This window comes from Anopheles cruzii, chromosome 2 (genome assembly GCF_943734635.1).
Source record: "Anopheles cruzii chromosome 2, idAnoCruzAS_RS32_06, whole genome shotgun sequence".
In the NCBI taxonomy this organism is placed as follows: domain Eukaryota; kingdom Metazoa; phylum Arthropoda; class Insecta; order Diptera; family Culicidae; genus Anopheles; species Anopheles cruzii.
Genome location: NC_069144.1, coordinates 15,844,038 through 15,867,303, shown reverse-complemented (window position 1 = coordinate 15,867,303; position 23,266 = coordinate 15,844,038). Strand labels below are relative to the sequence as shown.

Sequence of the window (23,266 nt, the reverse complement as noted above, 5' to 3'; positions counted from 1 at the left end):
TTCCTTCGAACGGTGGACATTGTGCAATATGGCGACGGGTTGTGCAGGCTCCCGCTGCGTTTGGGTCCGAACGCGCCGGATGCCCGGACAATACGGCCACGAACGAGCGTGACCTATCGCAGCGCAGGAAGGATTGTGGAATTGTGGTTCCTAAGGGTTCTGGCTTCGGTGGGACAAAAAGCTGGACAGCAGCTTGCGTAACTCATTCAGCTGGAACCCCCTGGAAGGGTCAGCCCGAGACCGATCGCGGATTCGAAAGGATGCCGAGAGCAGAACGGGGCACGACCATTGTGCCCGGGACCGGCAAAAAGGGATGAACTGGACAGCTTCGGGGTACCGGGACCGGACGGGTCCACACAATGGCCTAATGGCCGGCGATGGCCTCTTTGAAATGGGTTGGGTAAGCTGCACGTGAGCGAGCCACCGGTCAAACCGGGCTCCGTTTTTGGCTGGGTTTTGAGACTGCTATTTCGATGCCATTTTTTCTAACCAACCCCTGCTGGGTTGGTCCGAACGCAGTGACGTCGCACGTGTTTACTTTCGTGTATTGGGTATATTTTCGAACGGATGAAGTTTCTACAAAGCTACAAGGATACGTAAAGATCGCGTTGTGACGTTTTATTCCACCATCCTCAGTAACTCTAGATCCGGGAGCGTTCCTGCTCACTGTTTGTGGATCTCCATGTCGCTCATGCACGGCTGGTCGGCGACTCCGGCATCGACAAACTCCGCGTACGGAATCAGGTCCTCATACGGCGCTACATCCGCCATACTGTCGCGAACTCGCTCGACCTCGCCAAACACTCGCAGCAAGTTCTCACCCGCCAACGCTCGCAGTTCTTCGCGGGTCCACGGTACAAACGTGTCCCCGCTGCGGTAGACACCATCGGCCAGCATATCGAACAGGTCCGGATACTTTGAGACATCGTCCAGCCCGATCGGTACGGATCCGACACCGTCGAAGTCACTCCCAAGTCCAATGTAATCTGGACCTGTGACGCTCTTGATGTAGTTCAGATGCGCTGAGGAGAGCGAGTGGGACCAGATTACTGACTGACTGATCACTGAACCCGGCTCCCGGGCACTTACCCACAACATTGTCGATCGAGTTGCCGCCGATGAATCCGGTGTAGAAGTTGACCATAATGATGCCCCGGTTCGCGACCAAACTCTTCAGCACATCGTCCTGCACGTTCCGGTGATGCTGATAGATGGCGTGCGACGAAGAGTGGCTGAAAATGACCGGTGCCTTCGTGTGCTCTAGAACGTCCACCATAACCCCGTGGCTCACGTGCGACAGGTCGATCAGCATGCCCAGCCGGTTCATCTCCCAGATCACGTTCCGGCCCCAGACGGACACGTTTCGCAGCACCGGATCCGTTTCGTCATCGATCGGCGATGCATCGGCCCACGGGGTGTTGCAGGAGTGCGTTAGGGTCATGTACCGAACGCCGAGCTCGTAGTACATCCGCAACACGGCCAGCCGCGAGTCCATCGAGTGGCCGCCCTCAACGGCGATCAGCGACCCAACCTTTCCCTCCTCAAACGCCGCCCTTATCCCGGCCGTCCCGGTGACGTACTTCAGATGTTCCGGGTACTTCCGTACCATGCGCTTGATCACGTCGATCTGCTCGAGCGTCCGCTCCACGGCATCTTTGTACTGGTTGGAGCAGCTGACATACGCGACCCAGAACTGGGCCCCAACTTTGCCCGTCCGCAGACGCGGTATGTCCGTGTGGCTGCTAGTCGAGGGCCCCCATACCGGGTGCTGTTTGAGGTCACTGTTCAGTTCGAAGTTATTGATACGGTTACGCTCATAGTTGTACAGATTCCACGGCAGATCATTGTGTCTGTTTGGTGGGAACGGAAGATAACGAAGATTAGATACGTTTCGAACAAGGCAGCCGCGCTTAGCGTTTACTTACCCATCGATTAGGGGCACTTCATCGAGCACGGTGCTCCCAAACAATTGCTTTGGCGAAGCCGGTGGTTCTTCCACATCGATCGCCAATGGGCCGGCCAGGGTCAGTGATAGGAGGGCCGACAGGAACAAGAAGCATAGCGCCAACGTCCACCGGTATGCTAGAACTGCAAAACGGATGATGAGGCAGATTGTGGTAGATGCTCAACGAGCCGACCCGCCTAGCGCTACAGCACGCGACACTTGCGTGAGCCGAGCAATTACCTGTTGATAGAAGTGACATCTTTCGAGGTTCTCGATTAGTCGACGCACGAGACGCTACTGAACCGGACTGACTGTTTTAGCGGAGTCGCGCCAGTCTTCCCTATCTAAACCCTTCGCGAACGATGCGAATGATATGATAATAGTCATAAAGCAATTAGCGTGTCCGAGCTCCGGCCACAAACACATGTCGCCGATGATCGAATGCAAACCTCGCATTGTGCGATTGCCTATGTCATCTTCCGTCGCGATTTTTGCGCCTCTTATCGGATCGCGGGTGAAGTATTGCTATCGGATTCGGTAGATAGTGGAGTTTGTGACGCGGAGACTGTAAATCGACTGAGTTTATCATCTATTTCGTTCTCATTCAGCTCCTGTGGATGTTGATATCGGTCATACACGGCTGCACGGCCACACCCGCTCGCTCGTACTCCTCGAACGGTATAAGATCCTCGTACGGGTCCTCACCGGTTAGGCTATCGCGGACCTGCTCGACCGCGTGGAAAACCCGAATCAAGTTCAAACCGGCCAGCTTCTTCAGCTCATCGCGAGTCCAGCGCTCGAAGGTGCCCCCCGCTCGGAACGAGCCTTCCGCCAGCAGATCGAACAAATCCGGATACTTAGAGACATCCTCGAGGCCCTCCGGTGTGTCCGTCACCCCATTGTAATCGCCACCAATTCCGATGTGGTCCACTCCGATGAGCGATCTGATATGGTTGAGATGTTCTGCAGAAGACACAGAAGGAGAGAGAGACATGAGAGAGAAGGAGAGCTTTTTCTCCGTGGCGGCCACCTACTGATAACGTCGTCGATGGTGTTGCCACCGACAAACAGCGGATAGAAGTTGACCATCACGAGGCCACCCTTTGCGGCCAGCTGCTGCAAGATATCGTCCTGAACGTTCCGGTGGTGCCCGTGCACGGCGTGGGCCGACGAGTGGCTGAAAATGACCGGCGCCCGACTGTGCTCCAGAACGTCACGCATCACCCCGTAGCTAACGTGCGATATGTCCACCATCATACCCAACCGGTTCATCTCCCAGATGACATTGCGGCCCCAGGCGGAGAGATTGTTTAGCTGTGGCGGAGGGCTGCCCTGCTCGACCTCATCCACCGGCGACGCATCGGCCCACGGGGTGTTGCACGAGTGCGTTAGGGTTAGGTAACGGACGCCCAGCTCGTAGTACAACCGGAGCACGGCCAGCCGCGAATCGATCGAGTGGCCACCTTCGACCGCAATGAGCGAGCCAATTTTCTTCTCCTGAAACGCTTCCATTATACCGTCGGCCGAATCGACGTAAATCAGATCGGCCGGATACCGGCGGATGATGCGCTTGGTGACGTCAATCTGCTCCAAGGTCCGCGCCACCGAGTCCAGGTACTGCGTGTCGACGCAGCGCACGTAAGCGACCCAGAACTGGGCGCCCACCATTCCCTGGCGCATCCGCGGCAGATCGGTGTGACTCCGGTCGGAAGTCATCCACAGGGGGTCCGTTTTGAGGTTCGTGTCGAGGTGGAAATTTTTGATTACATTCTTCTCCATCAGATAGACCGCGAAGGGTAGATCGTTGTGCCTGGCGGGAGAGAGAGAGAAAGAGTAACGTGCTATACATATTTGTTCCACAAAGCACCACCGTATCACCGTATCCGTACCCATCGATCAGGGGAACTTCATCTAACACGTCTCGGCCGATAAACGGCGCCATGGTCGTTGACGTTACCATTGCGCTTGGCGCATCATCGTACGAGTTGACCACGGCAATCGGTACCACGATGGCGCAGATCGTTATCACGGCCGCGATCGCGCAGGCCGTCAGTAGCTTTTTGTTGCTTAAAACTGAAGAGCCACATCCACCGTTAGGAACTATAGCAGAGTAGCACTCATAGGCAGTAGTACTTACTTCCCTGGAGGAACATGTTGCCGAAGCAGATCCGTACCTTACCGAGACACTACGCTCACTAAACTGCGAGCGCCGCCAGCGAACTACCTGCGAGGATGTGTACAGATAACGATACGGTTGAACGGGTTTATTGCTCACTGATAGGGCCATTTAATTATCGATTACCGACTCGCTTTGCTCGGTGCCTCACGGCATTTCTGCTCCGAGTGTTTTGCGACCAAAAATTAATAGGGAAACATGTCGCCGGTAGCGTAATTTTGTTACCTGAACCGATTCCCACGACCGGTTCAATCGGTTTCCAAACCGTTTTAAGTTCAAAATTTTGAAATTTGAATTGCACAAAATGTCGACGTAAGTGTTTGGTTCGTGTCTTCGCTAGCACATGTCGACTATTGTCTGACAGCTGACGTTTTATGTCGACCATGTGGTTTATTTTGTTTACATTTCTGTAGTGTAAATAAACGTTTTGGAGCGCGGAACGTTGATGTGAAATACGTTAATTATCGGCGATTCACCATGGAGGAGACCCACAGGCTGCGTTTAGAGTACAGCCCCCATCTAGAACCATCGTTCGCTGTGCCACAGACGTGTCTGTTGTGGTTCCGCGAAGGCGACCGTAAGAACTGGAAGTTTCCGTACGCGATGCCGGCTATCGGACGGTTGGCCAACGGTCAGCAGTATCTCTGGCGAATGCACCCCCAGCGGGATCGAAACTCGGTCCACCGAGAAGGCTATTTTAGCCTAGATTCGGTAGAGGCACCCGAAAGTGAAGAGGCCGTTCCGTCTGCCGATCGAACACTGGTCGAGGTCGTGCCCATAACGCAACCGATCGCCGACTTCGAATCAGTGTTACTCGATGTCCGGTTAGATTGTGCCGTGGTAGACACAACGCTACTGGTTGCCAAGGATTGCTTGCACGTGCTGCTCCGTTCGTTTCTTAGTTTATCCTTTTTCTGTCGCGGTGCGCGACTCGATTTCAGCAAAATGCGCCACAAAGGGCTTTGTGAAGCGTACGTAAAGGACACGACCGGGCCACCGACCGGTTACGGCTCGCTTGGAAAGGGAACGCGTATCGAAATCGGCCGCATTCTGTACCATTCCGTCCGGCACAATGTGTGGCAGGGTAAGCGGCTCGGAGGTGTTACCGAAGCTCGTCAACAGTTGACCGACGCGCTGGTCACCAGACGGTCATCGCTCCTGCTCGCCGGACCGAGCGGTACGGGAAAGTACACGATGGTCAAATCGTTGGCCGTGGACCACAACTACCCCCTGTTTGAGGTGCGCGGACTACACTTTATCCGTTCGTTGCCCGGTGAAACGGAGGCCGAACTGCGGAAGATATTCCAGCGCTTGGAGCACTTCGAAGAGCTGATCGACGACGGGCGGCCAATTCTTCTGCTGGTGAAGGACATCGATATGATATGCCCGAAGAACAGCGCCAAAAAGGGAGAGGATTCGTCCAACATCTCCCGCATCGCTTCACAGTTCCTGGCGCTGATCGATCAGTACCTAGAGTCATCGAGTAACCTAGTCATAATCGGCACCACATCCTGCATCGAGAACCTGGACCCGCGGCTGAGAAGGCCAGGTCGGTTAGTGAAAGAGATTACACTCGGGATACCGTCCCGCGAGCAGCGGATCGACATTCTGCGCTCCTTCGAATCGGACAGCACCTTTACGCCAGCGCAGCTAGAAGAAATGGCCCACCGAACGACGGGATACGTTGGCGCAGAACTGCAGCTTCTTTACTTCAACGTGACCCGAGAGAGAGATCGGCGAAACCTTTCGTTTCAGGACGCACTGACCGCGGCACAGCGGAAACATCGACCGGGCGCACTCCGGAACGCGATCGGATTGGTCGGCGAGGATCGGTCGCTGAACCTCGATTCGTTCGGTGGCCTGCAGCAGCTAAAGACGTTGCTACGGTTGTGCGTCGTGCAGCAGCTGAAAAATCCGGCCCGCTTCCGGCAGCTCGGTATTAGCCCGTTGAAAGGCATCCTACTGTACGGTCCGCCCGGGTGTGCCAAAACCACACTCGCCAAGTGCCTTGCGGCCGAGTCCGGCATGACGTTTCTGTCACTTTCGGCGGCCGAGATCTACTCACCGTACGTTGGCGATGCCGAGCGGCTTATCACGCGCGTGTTCAACGAGGCTCGCATGAACGCTCCGGCCGCAATCTTTTTGGACGAAATCGATTCCCTCGTGGGTAACCGGGGAACAGCAGGAATGTCCGGAACGGGCGTGTCCGTCAACATGGGCGTTCTGTCGACGCTTTTGCTCGAAATGGACGGCATTGGCCAGGCCGAACAAACGGCCAGTCTGTTGAGTGAGGATGCGAAGCGGGTCGTAGTGCTTGCGGCCACTAATCGGCCCGATATGGTCGATGATGCACTACTGCGACCGGGCCGTCTAACGAAACTGATCCACATTCCTGCTCCGGATGAGCAAACGCGAGTGGAAATACTCCGTAAGACCGGAGAGGCCACGCCATTCGCTCCGGATGTGAACTTAAAGCGGCTGGCCGAACGTACGGAGCGATATTCTGGTGCCGACCTTACAAATCTCTGCTCACAGGTCACACAACCACCAGCAGGCTGGTGATAAATGGCCGTTTTAAATCTTTCGATTTTTTTCTTTTAGGCAGCATTGGTGGCAGCAACGGAGAACCTTAGCGCAGCAGTGGTCACGATGGCACACTTTGAAGCAGCACTGCAAGACGTCCGCCCTTCGCTAACACAGGAGCAGATCGACTGGTACTACGCTTACGAGGCCAACAAGCGAACATGATGAGCTCATTGCTTTAGAAAGGATTCAAAAATTGTATATTAAAAGGAACAGGACAGGGAAGGGTCAGTTTTAACCAAACACTTCATCGGTATCGTCATCTTCGAATGCTGGCTCATGTGACAAGCGTTCCCGAATCTGCTCGATCTGCCCGAACAGCCTCAGGTAGTTCTCGCCCGCAATTTTCCGTATATCTTGCTTTGGCCACGCCGGATACGTTTCCCCATCGGAGTACTGACCTTTCGCGAGTGCTTCAAAAAGGTTTCCAAACTTAGAGACATCCTCTAGTCCCTGCAACACACTGCTGAATCCATCAAAACCCGTTCCAATTCCTATGTGATCGACTCCGATCGCATCTCTCAGATAGTTTAGGTGCTCTGTGGATACAATTTAATAAACAAACCATCAAATTGAAGCTGTTCTAACGAATGCCCTCGAACGACATACCGACGACATTATCGATCGTGTAGCCACCGAGAATGGTAGGATTGAAGCTGATCATCACAAGCCCCGCACGGGAAGCCAACTGTTTCAGCACATCGTCTCGCACGTTCAGATGATGCGGATGGACACCGTATGCACCAGCGTTGCTGTAGATCACTGGCGCTCGGCTGTACCTCAGCACGTCCAACGCCACACCGTAGCTACCGTACGAAAGGTCAACGATCATTCCGAGCCGGTTCATTTCCCACACCACCAGTCGGCCCCAAATCGACAGATCACCCCGGCTACCGGCGATCCCATTGTCCAGTTCGTCCACGATCGATGAGTCGGCCCAATCGCAACAATTGTGTTCCGATGCCAGCGACATGGAGCGAACACCAAGCGCGTACAGTGAACGCAACAGGCTCAGCTTGGCGTTGATCGAGTGTCCGCCTTTCACGGCTAACAGTGAGCCGATCCTGTGGGCATCGATTGCGTGCCGTAACTCTTCGACCGATCTACAAAGCGCTAGATCCTGCGAATGCTTTTCGATTAGCCTTTTGAACGTGTCGATCTGCTCATACAGTTGCTGCACGGTTTCGGCCGGATGCCCGGAACAGTTGACACCGGCTACCCAAACCTGCGCGTGTACGTGACCATTCCGAAGCCGGATCAGATCCGTACGGCTGTTGTTCACCTTGCCCCAGACGGCGTGACGATCCAGGTCCCAGGTTAGATCGAACTCCCGCAACCGTTGGTTCTCGTACCGGGCCACATTGATCGGCAGGTTGTTGTGCCTGAATGGAGCGAGTTGTGAGCAGTCCGGATACGTGTGCACCCCGTGATACGTACCCCGCGATCAGGGTCCATTCTTCGTGCTCTTTTATCCGACGCGTTAGGATGGTGTCGCTGAGGAACTCATCGTTAATTTGGTGCAGTTCAATTTTGGTTCCAACCAGGACGAAGATGAAAACAAAGGTAAACGTGAACGCCACCAGGAGAATGACTAGAAATGGAGAATCTGATGGAGAGACGAAGGAGACGATCAGTTACGAATGGAGTCGCGAAGTTCGATCGGTCTGCGTAGATCAAAAAGCAGAGCGTTGGAGATTTTATCACCCATACCACTACACTTCCCACCGATCTCTTATCAACGTTGCTTGCATCGGATTTCGCTACGTGTCCGCGCAACCAGCTACGGCCTTGGCCATTCTCACCGTTTTGTGGTGCACCAGCGCGTTGAACCGGCGCAGGTTGGCGGTTGGGCATCTTCTTGGCACGCTTGGCACCTCCGGCTACTGCTAAGATTCCAGGTCTATCTGGGAACCGGATCTGCGAAGTATGTACTAGAGAGCTGGTAGAACTAGACTGGCGAGCCCATGGCCCAGCAAAACACACTGCGACACCAGATAAGACGATGTTTTATCGATTATCGTCCTCCTTCGCGAGCTGATAACAGAGTTTCGGTCGCTTTCGGGCGGATCATGACTAACTTCATTCATTCGACTGCATCACCCGACCGAGCCCAACGTTGGCCCCCAACAGTTCTACTGCGTTGGGCTGCCGATAGTATACAAGCTCTCTCTCTCTTTCTCTCTCTTATCACTCGCCCGCCCGCGTGTGTGGTGGTGTCGAGAGAATGGGCTCCCTTATCGGTCCGGCACACCTAGACGGAAGTGGCTTGATCGGTAACGGTGTATTGGCCAATTGGGGTCTATTGGTAGCAATAAACAGCACTAGCACGCGAGAGCCATTAACAGCCACCGAGTGGATCGTCGGTGCGCCAGTCGTTCTCGGATCGCGAAGGTGACAAGGCGCCCATTACGGTAGTGTCCCAACGGAGGTTCCCGGACAATGTGATAGCAATCTTATCACCTAAACTAAATCGTGTAGAGTTGTGTCGAAAACAAGATCTTCCAAACCAAAAAAACAGAAAACAAGACCAGGGCCGCGAGATTCTTCAGTTTGGGAGAAGGAATTCTTCGTCCTCTGTGGTTGCGTCGGGTGCTGCTGCGGGCGGCCACCGGGGAGCCGATTGCGCGAAATAATAATGCGAAGTGTTTGCGTGATTCGGCACCACCATCTTCGCTTCGATAGCGGCACCGTTGGACACAACAGAGCACGGAGAGCACGGTCGTCGATAACGCCCAATCGATGATGGATTAATTGAATGAAACGCTATCGATAGCCCTCCGGTGCCCTCCTCAAGGTGTTCGATGTCAAGTGTATTATAACGTTGAAAACTCAATATCAAACGTCTCGGAGCCCTGCCGGAGCCACCATCACCGTCCGGGCCATCGGCGGTGGCAATCGATCAATTCGGGGGGAGAAAAAGCGAAACAGAGCGCCGGGGAACATGTGGCACTTGCGGCGCTGGGAACAACAATATGGCAATAGCTACTTGCAAATGATGTGTGCAGATGATGATAACAACCTGGGACGCGCGTTGACGCAGATGGGTAGTAATTTCCAGAAAGTTGCCAGCGGTTACGTCGGTCACCCATCCTAAAATAGCGCCCGAAACATATTGGACCGAGCGAGTGTCAGTGTAGGAGTCAGTCTCTTATCAACTCCTAGATCCGGTTTCCACGTTATAGTTTTGTGAGCTTCCGGAACGTACTGGAACGAAGACGGAGCGTAATACATGTGTGTCTCCCTTGTAGCTTTTACAGGAACAGGAACGAATTGAGATGAGACGGCCAGAGCCAGTGTCCGTTGTTATTGCTTCCCGGTGAAGTGCTGCTCCTGCTGAAAAGCACTACCTATCGTATTAGTATTCTTTTATCTTTATGCGCGCCCAGGCACGTGATGCAAAATAGTGATGGTGAACCGAGACTTTAGTCACCGGTGTGCCGTGGTGCTGTTCTGTTGTTGCTGGGTGTTGTTGATACTTCCCGAGTGCCACGCGCCCGTTATCTCGCCCGATACCTCGTGGATGAGTAACGATGTGAATGGTTTTGAACCTCCGCTCGAGGCGCTACCGGGAATCGGATGCCAGCAGGCCAGCCTGACGTTGGTTTCGCGTGTTTCCGATCTGGCCATCGAATGGTCCGACGGTGCTCACCAGCAGGACGATCGAGCGATCGTGAAACACTTCTACAACATTTCGTGGTACGATCGAAACGAAGGCAGGGTGATCCGGCAAGGCGGAGGTATCCTTAAGCTGCAAACCTTCCGACTGCCGACGCAGAACAAGTGTGAAATCATCGAGCTGTCCGTGTGTCGTCGAGATTGGCAGTCACAGACGTGCGCGTGTGGTATTTGGACCCCAGCAACCAAAGCTCTACGATCGATCCGGGTTCTAAAAGGGATCGGTGGAGTGTACAGTGTCTCCTGGGAGTCAGACCCCTGTGTTACGGAGTACGTGCTTGAGCCGGGTTCCATTGTGCTGACGTCAACGCACCCGGTGGTAAGAGTTTATGATGCAACCGAGTGCAACTGGAATCAGCTGGTGGTTCGTGGCGAGACGCAGAACGGAGCCACGTGGCAGGAGCTGGTCGAGTTCCACGCCTATCCTCAGAGGCTGCTGTGGCCGGGCTGTGTGATGGCGAACAGTGTGGCCATTCGTGCCATTCCCGAATCGGTGTACGAAAGCCCTTTGGAACTCACGGTGGATCGATACCGTGAGGCGGACGAGCAAAGTGCGGCGTGCTTTGTTCCGACCGCCCAGGACTATGCGGTTGCTTGTGGAGTAGCGTCAAGTAGACTTCGGCACCACGCCGCAGCAGCAGTACCGAGTGCCGACCCTATGTTTTGTCCTGTGTTTCGATCTACCGCCACCGATCCGCTATCCATTGGTCCGGTACGGGATCTGCGGGCGAATACGGATCTGGATCGCACCGTCATTCTGACCTGGCGAGAACCGGACGATGCTGACGATTGCGTGAAGGAGTACCAAGTTAGCTGGGGTTCGGAAATGGTGGTATTGGCGCCGGACAAGACATCGTACTTTGTGCGTAATCTGGAACCGTGTGTCTCGTACAACTTCACCGTGGCAGCCGTTGATCTCACGAACGATAGGGGTGTTCCGAATACGATCGAGGCGACGGTACGCGAGATCGAGCAGCTCTCGGAGGTGGTCGAACTGGAGCTGAACGAGGTGGATCCCCGGTCACTGTCGGCCAAGTGGAAACCCCCGGTCAACGGGACGAACTGTGTCAAGTCGTATCGAGTGGCCGCGTGGTACACCTCACCCGAGGATGCCAGCGATGAGGTCGTGTTTTCCAACACGACCACCGATCAGCACGTTACGTTCGGCGAGGTTATAGCCTGCATGACCTACATGGTGCAGGTGATTCCGATATCGTTCCTCAACAAGGACGGTCGCAACGAAATTGCCCCACTGAAGACGAAGGAGCGCACGATTTTGCCCTACCACGTGGAACCGATCCGGGCGGTAGTGGTTAAGCCGCGGAGTCTCGAGCTGTCAACGCATCTGCACGCGGACAACAACAACAATTGTCTGCTGGTCAGTGTTCGGTTCAACTGCACGATAGTAACCGATGGGGAGGCCGACCCCGAGTCGCAGGTAAGATTCGGTATAGTAGCAGTGCCTACTACTGCTTAGTTCGTGTACGTAAATAAACAAGTTTCGTTCGTTTGTCTCGCCGTTGTCCGGCTCAGGTTGTCAAGGAGTACCGCATACCGGATGGAAACGCGAGCTTCGAGGGCCTCGTAGAGCCGCTTGTTCCCTATTCGGTGTATCAGTGCAACGCGCAGATCCTCAACATCGCCGGCTGGTCCGACGCCACACCGTCATACGACATTCAAACCGCCGAAGATGGTAATCTTTTCGCGCTTTTCGATGCCTACTAAGAGCTGACCTACAGCTAATGTGACTTTTCCGTTATTTCCAGTGCCGGAAATACCCCGCGACCTGCGACTAAGGGGGGGCAATGGATCGGTCGACATCACCTGGAAGGCACCGGCCGTGAAGAATGGGATCGTGGTACGCTACCGGATCCACATCCGGATGATCGGCCCCGAGTATCCGCTGCCGAAGGCTTGCGATGAGTTGGAGGAGTACAACGAAACGGTGGACCTGCGCGATGAGATCGAACCCGGGGATACGCGCAGCTGGGATGGGGTCGACTTTCAGTACACCGTCACGCGGCTGGCCCCTTACACCGAGTACACGGTGCAGGTGGCCGCAGCGACAGGAGCGGGCGTTGGACCTTATAGTGACGCGTCCAGCGTTGTCACTCGGCCGGGTGCACCGGAACTGGCGCGAAACTTTCGTATCGAATCCATCCTGGGCCCGGAACTGAACAAACCGTACCAATCGTCGGTGGAGTTCTCCTGGGAGGTACCGTGCCGGCTGAATGGGCAGCTGCGCCGATTCGAGGGATTGTTGTACGGCGTCCGGGGCCATAACATCTCCGCCACGCACTCGCTCGCGTGGAGCGTGACCGTTGAAGAAGGGGACGATCTGTTGGAGCCGTTCCGCTACATCGAGAACCGGCTGCTGCCCGAGTATGACTACATGGTTTCCCTTTATCTGTTTGTGGCCGATGTGGACGAGCCGAGCGCGGAAACGATGCTTACTTTCGAGTCTCCAGCAGGCAGTAAGTACTCCGAGCTGCCGAGTGACTTCGAAAACGGGCTGCATAACTCACTCAAGTCTTCTTTTGCAGTTCCGACCATCGATCCGACGGAAGAGTGGTTCAAAGTGGACGTGTTCGATGCCCCGAACCCGACCAACACCGCCCGGATACTGCTGGGCAGCATCTCGCTCACCTCGGACATTGGCAGCATCCGGTACGTGGCGCTGCTGGTATCGGAGCGTATCTGTCAGAGCGATCCGCAGCCGCGGACCGACTTCATTAACGTCGCCGGCGAGTCCCAGTGGCCGGAGGTTCCCGACTGGCACCGGGTGTACAATATGCGCTGCACGGAGCAATACCAGACGACGCCAAAGTTTTGGAACCCGATGCAGCGCCTTGTGCGGGGCGAAACGAGCGCCGTCGAGTTCGTGGTTGGCGAGGAGCGGTGCGACACTGGCAAGGAGTACTGTAATGGGCCGCTTAAACCGGGCACGGACTACGCGCTGGTCGTGCGGATATTCTCCCGCACCGGCTACACCGATTCGAATCTGCAGTTTTTCCGCACGGATTCGCTCATCTTGGTCGGGCTGATCACCGGCTCGATCGTGGCCTGCTGTGTGCTGGCGTTCGTTAGCGGGTTGGTGATACTGTGGCGCCGACAGAGGCTGCTGTCACCGGCCCAGCTGGCGGGGCGCACCCCGAGCGAGGAACCGTCGGACATTCCGCTGAAAAACTTCCCCAACCAGTACGACGAGCTGTTCCAGTCGAACCGGGAGAAGGTTTCGAAAGAGTTTCAGGCGATCAACTACTTCGCCGATACGGTGCTGCAGGAGACGGTCAGCCAGCAGAGTGCGCGCGAGAACGAGCGTAAGAACCGATACGTCAACATACTGCCGTTTGACTCGAACCGGGTGCAGTTGGATGGCCACGACGAGGTCGAGGGCGATGCCAACGACTACATCAACGCGTCCTACATCGAGGGCTACAAGTACCAGCGGGAGTACATCGCGACGCAGGGTCCCAAGCAGGACACGTGCTACGACTTCTGGCGCATGGTGCTGCAGTGTGAGATCGAGTCGATCGTCATGCTGACGCAACCGATCGACCACGACAAGAACAAGTGCTGTCAGTACTATCCCCGGTTCCTACAGTCAATCTGCTTCCGCGACATCCGCATCAAGTGCCAGCAGGAGATGAACCTGGGCCTCTACCAGCGCCGTCTGTTCCTGGTTTCTCAGGTAGATCAGGCTCCAGTCGGCGATTCTCACTCGATTTCTTTTTACCGATCCCATCCGCCTTTGTAGGGCAACCTGACCAAGGTGGTGTTCCACTATCACTACCTCGACTGGCCCGACCACAGCTGTCCGGCCAGCCCGACGGATCTGATCAAGTTCACCAAAATCGTCCGGGCGGAACGCAAGAGCTACGCCCTGCCGCTGGTCGTGCACTGCAGTGCCGGCGTCGGTCGCACCGGGACGTTCATTGCGTTGGACATACTGCTACAACGGATGCTGCAGGAGAAGAAGATCAACGTGTACGACACGGTCAAACAGTTGCGCCGCCAGCGAGTCAAGATGGTCCAGACACTCGATCAGTACACGTTCCTGTACCAGTGCTGCCTGGAGTACGTCACAAAGAGCAACCGGAAAAGTAACTAGCTGTTTGTGTGTGTGTGCATTGGGTCCTGACATTCCTGACATTCCTACTATTCCTGTTCACAGAGCCTAAAACGAGCTACATCGAAATGATGCGACGGGATGGTGATGGTGGCGGCGGCGGAACTGGTGGCGATGGGAAACAAAACATGCCCACCGTCATCGAGGTTGACCAGCCCGGCACGATCAGTAACGGTGGGAAGCCGCTGTTTAAGATTAAGTTCCCTAAGTCGGTTAACCCGGGTCTGAACCCTGGAGGTCTGGAGAAGGTGACCAGCTTTGCACCGACCGACATCGGGGGAAGCGATCCTTGATTCGGGGCAGCACCAGGAACCGATTGTGTGTGCCGATACCGATGATTACTGCTAAACGGGTATGTTATCTATTCTACAAAGGTCTGAACAGGAAACGTTTATGGGATTAGAAGAAGGGTGAGCGAGCGTGAGCTTTTACCAGTTAAAGACTACATCTAAGTTATTTATAAAAAGTCAGTTGTACAAATCAACAGAAGAATCAGGACCTCAGGATGTGTGCAAGCAATCAGCGGGATCTGTCAAGTCGGGTTGTCGGGCAGCGGGATCTGTCAAGTCGGGATCAGCGGGATCTGTCAAGACGTGATCTGTATCGTGATCCTCTTCAAGATCAACTAATTCAAAAGATAGTATTACCTAATATTGTCACATAGTTAGTTCTTTATTTCAACCTTCAGCTTCCTCGCGATAGAAGCTGGAACTGGTGGTTCTACTACGAGGCCACCACAACGGAACAGACTATGGAGTAAATACAGATGCGAAACAGCGAAATCAGTTCTCTCCCCGTCTATATACACACTGGAGAATGTCGGTTAAAATGCCGTGTCTTTAATCGACATTGCGCCCTCGACTCCATTCTACAAATCTCTCCTCGTTCGGCCGTTCGGCTTCACACGATAATCGGCGCCACACGACGATAAGCACAACTTGGCGATCTTATCACAATTATCATAATCTGCGGCGGCACTAGAGTCTAGTGCCCTGCGCGTCATCCACTTCACCCTTGAGTATGTTACCACTTCCTGGAAAGGCGCAGCCCGGCGTAAACCCGGGTGAGATCCTAATCCGCCCCGCCGCGCTCACAGCTTCTCGCCGCTCATGTTGAGCATGTTGTAGTAGTTGTGGTCAGGGAACCGCTCCAGTTCGATGTAGTCGGTTTCGGTCTGGAGCAGCCGGTCGAGCATCTCGACCACCTCCGGGAAGCCGGGTCGCTCGCCGGCGTCGTGCGCCCAGCAGTAGAACATGATGTTGTACAGCTCGCGGCGGCAGTGCTCCGGCTTCTCGAGCCGGTAGCCGTCGCGCACCTTGCGCATCACGTCGGCCGCCGCGATGCCCGGGTAGGGCGTCGAGCCGAGCGTCACGATCTCCCACATCAGGATGCCGAAGCTCCAGATGTCGGACTTGACGGTGAAAATGTTGTCGTACAGCGACTCGGTCGCCATCCACCGGATCGGCAGCCGGCCCTCGCTCTTGCGCTCGTACACCTTCGACGTGACGATGTCCCGCGCGAACCCAAAGTCCGCAACCTTACACGTGTGGTCGTCGGTGATCAGGATGTTCCGTGCGGCCAGATCGCGATGAATGATCTACAAACGGTGGAAGCGGAAAGGACGATAAGCAGTGGAACAAGAAGAGGTGGTGGCACCCCATTGACACTTACCCCCCGCGACGTAAGGAAATCCATTCCTCGGGCCACCTGGAACATGAACGAGGTGAGATCGCCGGAGGTGAGTATTTTGGACTTCCCGTGAGTGTTGCCGTAGTGTCTGTGGGAAAAATCGGAAGCACACGATTATTGGCGCGCCCTTCACACGGGGACATATTGTCCCACGGCCCACGGCTTACTTTTCAACGCGCGAGTTCCGCAGGAAGGTTTGCAGCTTGCCCATGTTGACGTACTCGAGTACGACGAAGATCGGATCCTTCTCGGTGCAGCAACCGAGCAGGCGGACCACGTTGATGTGGGGCTCGAGCGACTTCAGGACCTGCAGCTCCGACAGTAGGTCGCTCCGCTCCGCTTCACTTGCGTTCTCTTTCAGCGTCTTGACCGCCGTCACGGAGATGCCCTCGTGGCCATCGATGTCGGTCGCCTCGCAGCGCCAAACCTGCCCGAACGCACCCTCGCCAAGGATGTTGAACACCTTCAGCCGGTGGCGCGGGAACTCCCAGCGGTCCTTCGCCGACAGTGACCCGTTCGACTCCTCCGACAGCTGCGAAGTCGCCTGTAGGTGGTGCCCGTTTGCGTCCCGTTCCCAGGGCGACGTGTACCGGTTGCTGAACGCCATCGGGCCGCTCCAGTGACTGAGCCCGATCGAGTTCCGGCTGTCCTCGGTGGTCGTGTTGATGGACGCGGACGCGGTGACGTTGCTGCTGGCGTTGCTTTGGTTTGACTTTTTGGCTTTATCGATTTTGTTCTTCTTCTTCAGCGTCTTGCTGATCGCGCACAGGTACTTGCGGAAGATGCAGATCGCGATCAGGCCCGCACTCACGAAGATGATCGCCACGGAGATGATGACCGGCAGCAGTATTTTGACCGTGCTCGCGTCCTCCTGCGGATGGGCTCGGACCGGGTGCTGGTGCGTCGTTGTCGTCGGGCTCGAGGTTGTGTGCAAGTGGCCGGGTTGTTGACCCGGAACTTTCGTACTGGTCCGCCCCGGAATCCGATCGCCCCAGGTGGCGTTGCTGCGGGCCGGACTCTCCGAATCCGTATCCAGATCGGTGTTGCCATTGGCCACGGGTGTCGCTTCCTCGCCGCCAGTGGATGGCAAATGGGCCGTGGGCCGTGGATCGGGATACGTTTTGGTCTGCTTGGTGGGCGACGGTGATGGCGGTGTCAGGAGTGTGTCCTGCTCACCGGAGTCAACTGGCGTTGCCGTTGGAGGTCGCCGGGTGAACTCTGGTGGCAGCGGTGGCAGTGGAACCTGCGGTCGGTGGCCCGTTCCGATCCCGGGCAGGTTGAAGCCGGCCGGCAGTATCTTGCGTATGTTGTCAATGTTCGGCGTGAACTGAGGTGCCCCCGGTCGGCTCTTGTACAGTCCGGTGGCGTTCTGCGCGAGAATGTTGACGTACACCTCGTTCTTGGACGTGACACTGCCGTCGGTGACGGTGACGTAGACGAAAAAGTTCTGTCCCGCCCGACCTTCGACGCTCTTGTTGAGGTACACGTAGCCCGTGTGTGCGTCGATCACAAACGGTTGGTCCTGGCCGGCCACCAGCGCGTCAAGGCCGAACTCCAGCTTGTCGTCCTCGTTATCGTCGGCCGTGACACGCGTGATCATGCTGCCCACTGTAGTGTTTTCCCGGATACGCCAGTGGCGATCCACCAGAATCACGGGCGGCGTGTTCAGCTCTTGGGAGTCTGTAAGAAGTGAAGGAGAGAAGATAACAACAGGGTGTTACAGTCCTTGATCTTGATCATCATCATCAATGGCCTGCGATTAAGATCGCGTTCTTCAGGCCGCGTCCGGTCAATGGACCGGACGGCGTACGCGGCCGTTGAATGTATCTTGCTTAAGGTCACCCGCGACTTCCTTGTCAACGCGCAGGTCTACATTCTACACGCAGGAACAATACGCCTGGCCCCTGCCTGCTATCGGCGCGATAGGGCCACGCGTGTTGCGTATTGAATAATTTTCGAACGCCAACTTCCGCTCAAAACCGAACGGCCTTCGATTCGGTCGGCCTCTCTCTCTCTCTTTTATCACCGGGTCCGGCTACCCCGACGAGAAGTTTGCATCTCGATGGATATCACACAGCCGGGAGGATGCCCTCTGCCGATTAATAAACCGGTAGACCTCCAGCCCCCGGGGGCCGTCATTAAGTCATTGGCGGAGGTGCCGTCCGAAATGGCCGGACAGCCGGAGTTCAGCCAGCGCAGATTGCGAGAGGGTTGAAGGACTATGACATAAACAAAATAATTTGTTGACACCAACCCCGACACACGAACCCGGCCGAACCGAGTGTCAGATGAAGGCACGGGCATCGTCTGACCACACGCAGACCAACTCGCAGTAACGACTGCGAAGATCCGTGCGGAAAAAAAAAACCGGTTTGACCGGACCCAACACAGCAAAGTGTTGTACTCATACCGGGACCACTTTCATTTTAGCGCTCCGAGGATGTGCCGATGCCACTCGCTTTCTACCTCGCCACTCCGGGGGCGCTGTTGGTGTCGGCGGTCACCGCGCGCGCTGTTTGAATTGACTGTACAAACATTATCGAGCCACGTGTTGCAAATAATATCGCGAGGGGCAGAAGAGACCCCTGATCGTACCTGCGCCGTGTTGGTGTAGAACGCTGATCGTTACCAGCCAGACGATCGTCAGCGCACAGCACCGGCTAAGGTGGACCAGCGCCGACGCTGACGTCATTCGCCGCGCGGTCACTCTTCTTCGTCGCAGCATCACTCTCCGGGCAGTCGCCGGGTCCGGGTTGAGATCGATGCGAGATCGAGCTCCGGCTCGATCGGGATGAACGTTTCCGGTTTTCCGCACACACGCACAGCTACGCAGTCATTTGGGAACCTCCAAATGTCCTCTGTCTCTGCGTACCCCTTTTTTCTATCGAAACTTTTTCACTCACACGAACGCGTTTCCAACACGGTCCTTGGTCCTTTGGCGTTGATCGCTGGGCTTTTGGGCGCCTTTACGTAACAATTTCACAACTTGTCACAACGCGCCCGACGATTGGTGCGGTGCGGTGCCGTTCGGTTTCACTTTCGATTACATAGTCCAACGGAGACCGATACATTTTCGGGCGCTGTGCCACAAGGCGACAAACTGTGCACTGTTCGGGGATCTCACTTCTTTACCGCATTGAGCCCATGGCAACACCGTGATTCATCGTGTCGCGCATAAGGATCAGAAGTTGCCCTGTTGAAGGTTTGCTAAGGAACGAAATGATTTCATTATTATATCAACCACTTATGTATTAATGTTTGTCCTTGATCGCATTCATTTTAAACATGACCGATCAAGTAATTTAAAAAAGGGGCAAACGATGACTCGCCCAGCAAGTTAAAGCTGCGCGATCACCCCGGCCGCTAATGAAACTTCCTCTCGTCTGGGTCTTTTTAATGGCTTCCTTTCTCACGGTCACATTCTTGAGGTTAAATTAAAGCATTTCCTCCCATTCAGACCCAGGCCCTCCCTTTTGCTCTAGATTGCGGATATGAAAAAGGGTCACGCACACACACACACACACGCTTGGGTGCGGTTCGCAGCAGCGGTTAAGCTGTTGTTCTTCGACACCAGCGAGCGTCTGGCGCTCTTTCGATCTGATCGCACTCGCCCAAATGCCCCATGCAGCATTAGTATTATCTCCTATTTCAAGACAATTTCACCGGCAAACACACTTTCATCGCCTCGCCGCTAATGATTTAATTCGCCGATTGCGCATAGCTTTCCAACCGCATTGTGGCTTATTTGAATGTGGAAGCTGCAAAGTGAATTGTCGTTCGTGGGGCGCCGCGGGCGCTTTCCACCACCGCTAGGGGTCCGCTATGCACTGATTCCGCTTTCCGCGCTCGCCCGATGATGTTTGAAAATCCATCCATTTCCGTGACCCCAAACACATACACGGGAGCGCGATCGAAAGAGTTGAGGATCGAAAGAGCTGAGCAAAAGCGACGAACCCTCCCGAAAAGTCGAGTGCCAATTTATTGCATCTGCCGGCATCCTGCCACGTTTTCTCTTTCACTGACCCTGAGGCGCATTCGGCGATCCTTTTACTTTACCCCAGCCACCCAGCCCCATGCACACCACCGCCGGTGTGGTTTCACAACATCTTGTCCCGTCGATCCAGACCAGACCACCGGGCCGCCAAGTGAAAGATCGGTCTGCGGTGAAGGTGCATCGTCTGATCGTGCCCCCCCCCCCCCCGTTGCCCCTTCTTCGGTGATCGGCCAGCATAAAGTGATAATCATGCACGCGCGTCGTCGAGTCGCCACCATTGCGCCATTTCTTCGCTCGCAGTCCCTGGTCCGACCATTTCACCGTTACCGCGGTACCCGATTTCTCTTTTCCTTCTCCGGCGCTTTTCTGCTGGCTCGCCGGACCGTTTCGCTTCACTTCACTCTCTGCTGTCACTCTGTTCACCGGGGGTTTGTTCTCTAGCTCTCTTTCTTTCTCAAACACCCTTCCACACAGAGAGAGAGAGATGTATTTTTCTCCCCTTTACACCGCGTTGCTTTTTTGTTGCACGATCACGTCTGAGACCCACCGCGCCAACCGTGGTCACTGCGCACTTTCTTATTTCATCCACCTCCCGATTTTCTTTCGTTTTCTTGTGTTTTTATTCCGCTTCCGCCATGGCCCGTGGCGGCGGCGGCCTTTCTTTCCTTTCTTCTGCGCTCCGGTTTACGGTATTGTGATGTGTGTTGTGTTTTTGTATCTCTCAATTTGTTTAAGGCGAACCGCACCACGATCTCTCACACGACCGAATGCGCATTAGAAGGGGGTAAAGCTGCTGCTGCTGCTGCTGCTGCTGCCGCTACTGCGTTGTTGTGATCGATTTCACAAACTTTATCCGTCGTCATCATCGGAGTGGCCTGGCTTCCGCGCACCGGGTGGGCACTGAGATGACCGAAAGAAATGGCAAACCGCAAATCGGGCACTCCGGAAACGTGAAATCAATTTCGTGGCTTTTCCTGCCCGAACCGAACGATGTCATTTTCCGCTGCCCACAGTGCACTTTCGTTTTGTTTTCGCCGAGCGCGGAGAAATTTGCATCTCACTTTCCGATTGTGTCCGGCCGCTGCCTCGCCAGCGCGGCCGTTTGCGCATTTCTTTACACTCTCGCCATTTGTTTCGTTTCGAAAATTTCACAACTCACGCTAACACAATTGCTGATCAAACACGCCATTGTTACGGCGCTAATTGGCTCTCGCTGGCGGGCCATTTGATTAGTCGGCCATCGATAACGCAAAATCCCACCGCCCGGGTGGGTTCTAATCACGACACAACGCTCCGTAATGAGTCCAGGAAGTTCTCACGGTCCGTCGTCACGTGCACCGGAACGCGAGATGGGACTAAAAATTGTAGCAAGCAAACTAGTGGCCACCAAACTACGATCGTGATCGCGCCAACACACAACCTACCTCGCGCAGATACCAGCTCGAATTGAGCAGCCGTCGGTCGATGGAGATCGCCGGACCGGGATCGGGTGGAGCAACGACAATGTGGGGCCCCAACGTTGGTGTGCGTGGCAACGATCCTCGAACCCGTTCTCTCTCACTTTTGTGCGCTCTCGCTCTGCCCCGCGGTGGGCAATGTTTTGATCAAATGTTTACTAGCCTCTAGCTGCTGAATGTTTGATGCTAATCGGTGAGGTAGTTGGGTAGTTGAGTACTATTTAAACATCGATTAGTAACTCGCCTCCCCGACACATTGCCAATTGCCAGGTAAACAGCATACACACACACATCTTACTGCCAGATGATTGGTTCCACTAACACAACAGAGCGGCGCCGCTGCAGCAACCGGCCATTCTTTCCAGTCATGCCGCAAAAAAACCCGCATAATGTGATGAAGAACCAGTCTAGACCAAGGCAAAACGAAAGCTAAGTGGTGAAAGAACGTATCTTGATGCAGCCTCGCAGATCGCATCAGACGGACACATGTGCCCTGATGACGTCGCGTACGGTCAGCTGCTTTTGCTTTCGTTACATTGAGCCGCACCTTTTGTGTCGCCGAATGGTCTCTCTTAATGTGTGATACTGTGAAAAGATAGCAACATAAATTTATTACACTTTATTCTTGATCGTTTTGATGTTCTAGAAGTTATTGATCACGATGATCAAGCTTTTTACGCTTCAAACAGGTTTGCTAGGGTTCGTTTTCTGTTCGGCTATCGAAATCTTTCGTACGCCAAAAGGCCAGCCAGCCAGCTAAGCCAACAATCTCCTCCGGCCAACTGAGATGAACTTCTCACCGAATCATTCGCTCAAGGTCGTTCGAGATCCGAGGCTGGTGATGGAGGGGTAGAGGGATCACATTTCCCGAGAGCCGCTTACGGATGTTGGGGACGGACCGAAGCCACGCAAACGATCGACCGGGCCCGTGATTCCGTGTGGTGGTGGTGGTTGGATTCGTTAGCATAAATCGCGGCCCTAGTGTGCGATGTGTGTGTGTGTGTGTGTGCGTGTACTGTGTACTGTTTCCCGACCGCATCGGGGCCGTGTGGGCCAAAATGTGTGGGAATCCCGCGCGGCATGTTGGTGAACACTGGTACCGAGGCGGCGAGGTGTGTTTCGTTGCGCTGCACTGCGGGTTCATTGTGCACGGGTTAAGCCCCATAACGGGCCGCAAGCTCTCCGCTCCGCTCTGCCGAATTCGAACAAACAACACACGCACGCACACAACGGTGCATGATTTATCCGGCCTTACCCGCACCGGGCGGAGTGACCTCGGAGTTGCAAAGGGGTGCCTCTCCCGGGTACGGTCTACCAAGAGATGCCACGGTTTAACCGTTAGTAAGCGATACTAAATCGTGGGCATGAAGTATTACTTCATGGTGCACAAATATCCAATTGGTTTTCTAAACCATCGCCAAATGGTCGCCTCCTGTCATTCTATTCCGCGCGCTCCATGCCTGCTTCGATCGTCTTTCTGTGTGACTTTGATCGGCACCCGCGCGAGTTCGCATTTGCATAATTTTGAATCGAGCTTTATTTTTTGTTGTCCCCACCACGGCTTGCTTTGTTGCAAATATTTTCGTTGTTTCTTTCGCAAGCTGTCAAGAGAGTGACA

General features: G+C 55.0%; 6 protein-coding genes across 6 annotated transcripts; 2 read left to right on the top strand and 4 right to left on the bottom strand.

Moving 5' to 3' along the window:
- Positions 1–663: 663 nt before the first annotated feature.
- LOC128278530 (dipeptidase 1-like) lies at positions 664–2,204 on the bottom strand. The gene is made up of 4 exons (XM_053017258.1): positions 2,186–2,204; positions 1,926–2,088; positions 1,090–1,850; positions 664–1,022 (listed from the first exon to the last, which is right to left on the bottom strand). Exons 1-4 carry the CDS (start codon positions 2,202–2,204, stop codon positions 664–666), a joined length of 1,302 nt encoding a protein of 433 aa, XP_052873218.1.
- A 345-nt stretch (positions 2,205–2,549) lies between these two features.
- LOC128278529 (dipeptidase 1-like) lies at positions 2,550–4,098 on the bottom strand. Its single transcript, XM_053017257.1, has 4 exons — positions 4,083–4,098; positions 3,835–4,018; positions 2,980–3,755; positions 2,550–2,908 (listed from the first exon to the last, which is right to left on the bottom strand). Exons 1-4 carry the CDS (start codon positions 4,096–4,098, stop codon positions 2,550–2,552), a joined length of 1,335 nt encoding a protein of 444 aa, XP_052873217.1.
- Positions 4,099–4,598: 500 nt separating this feature from the next.
- On the top strand, positions 4,599–7,085 carry LOC128268246 (ribosome biogenesis protein SPATA5L1). The gene is made up of 2 exons (XM_053005285.1): positions 4,599–6,656; positions 6,723–7,085. The coding sequence occupies exons 1-2, from the start codon at positions 4,599–4,601 to the stop codon at positions 6,867–6,869; spliced, it is 2,205 nt and encodes a 734-aa protein (XP_052861245.1). The 3' UTR covers positions 6,870–7,085.
- Positions 7,086–7,287: 202 nt separating this feature from the next.
- On the bottom strand, positions 7,288–8,412 carry LOC128278528 (dipeptidase 1-like). The gene is made up of 3 exons (XM_053017256.1): positions 8,409–8,412; positions 8,142–8,310; positions 7,288–8,086 (listed from the first exon to the last, which is right to left on the bottom strand). The coding sequence occupies exons 1-3, from the start codon at positions 8,410–8,412 to the stop codon at positions 7,288–7,290; spliced, it is 972 nt and encodes a 323-aa protein (XP_052873216.1).
- A 1,698-nt stretch (positions 8,413–10,110) lies between these two features.
- On the top strand, positions 10,111–14,951 carry LOC128278526 (tyrosine-protein phosphatase 10D). Its single transcript, XM_053017255.1, has 6 exons — positions 10,111–11,817; positions 11,913–12,072; positions 12,146–12,853; positions 12,923–14,070; positions 14,137–14,482; positions 14,554–14,951. The coding sequence occupies exons 1-6, from the start codon at positions 10,111–10,113 to the stop codon at positions 14,799–14,801; spliced, it is 4,317 nt and encodes a 1,438-aa protein (XP_052873215.1). The 3' UTR covers positions 14,802–14,951.
- Positions 14,952–15,302: 351 nt separating this feature from the next.
- LOC128278165 (tyrosine kinase receptor Cad96Ca) lies at positions 15,303–18,913 on the bottom strand. Its single transcript, XM_053016833.1, has 4 exons — positions 18,793–18,913; positions 16,365–17,877; positions 16,180–16,285; positions 15,303–16,105 (listed from the first exon to the last, which is right to left on the bottom strand). Exons 1-4 carry the CDS (start codon positions 18,887–18,889, stop codon positions 15,599–15,601), a joined length of 2,223 nt encoding a protein of 740 aa, XP_052872793.1. The 5' UTR covers positions 18,890–18,913; the 3' UTR covers positions 15,303–15,598.
- Positions 18,914–23,266: the final 4,353 nt, after the last annotated feature.

What these genes read in the sequence shown, in the direction of transcription:
- LOC128278530 (XM_053017258.1), bottom strand. An exon ending in GAAGTGCCCCTAATCGATGG is followed by an intron (nt 1,851 to 1,925) that starts GTAAGTAAACGC and finishes CCCACCAAACAG; the next exon opens with ACACAATGATCTGCCGTGGA. An exon ending in CTCGATCGACAATGTTGTGG is followed by an intron (nt 1,023 to 1,089) that starts GTAAGTGCCCGG and finishes CGCTCTCCTCAG; the next exon opens with CGCATCTGAACTACATCAAG.
- LOC128278529 (XM_053017257.1), bottom strand. An exon ending in GAAGTTCCCCTGATCGATGG is followed by an intron (nt 3,756 to 3,834) that starts GTACGGATACGG and finishes CTCTCCCGCCAG; the next exon opens with GCACAACGATCTACCCTTCG. An exon ending in CACCATCGACGACGTTATCA is followed by an intron (nt 2,909 to 2,979) that starts GTAGGTGGCCGC and finishes TGTCTTCTGCAG; the next exon opens with AACATCTCAACCATATCAGA.
- LOC128268246 (XM_053005285.1), top strand. Translation starts at nt 4,599, where the DNA reads ATGGAGGAGACCCACAGGCTGCGTTTAGAGTACAGCCCCCATCTAGAA. An exon ending in TTACAAATCTCTGCTCACAG is followed by an intron (nt 6,657 to 6,722) that starts GTCACACAACCA and finishes TTTTTCTTTTAG; the next exon opens with GCAGCATTGGTGGCAGCAAC.
- LOC128278528 (XM_053017256.1), bottom strand. An exon ending in GAATGGACCCTGATCGCGGG is followed by an intron (nt 8,087 to 8,141) that starts GTACGTATCACG and finishes CGCTCCATTCAG; the next exon opens with GCACAACAACCTGCCGATCA.
- LOC128278526 (XM_053017255.1), top strand. Translation starts at nt 10,111, where the DNA reads ATGGTGAACCGAGACTTTAGTCACCGGTGTGCCGTGGTGCTGTTCTGT. An exon ending in TTTCGAGTCTCCAGCAGGCA is followed by an intron (nt 12,854 to 12,922) that starts GTAAGTACTCCG and finishes CTTCTTTTGCAG; the next exon opens with TTCCGACCATCGATCCGACG. An exon ending in GTCTGTTCCTGGTTTCTCAG is followed by an intron (nt 14,071 to 14,136) that starts GTAGATCAGGCT and finishes CCGCCTTTGTAG; the next exon opens with GGCAACCTGACCAAGGTGGT.
- LOC128278165 (XM_053016833.1), bottom strand. Translation starts at nt 18,889, where the DNA reads ATGACGTCAGCGTCGGCGCTGGTCCACCTTAGCCGGTGCTGTGCGCTG. An exon ending in CGGAACTCGCGCGTTGAAAA is followed by an intron (nt 16,286 to 16,364) that starts GTAAGCCGTGGG and finishes TTTTTCCCACAG; the next exon opens with ACACTACGGCAACACTCACG. An exon ending in ATTTCCTTACGTCGCGGGGG is followed by an intron (nt 16,106 to 16,179) that starts GTAAGTGTCAAT and finishes CACCGTTTGTAG; the next exon opens with ATCATTCATCGCGATCTGGC.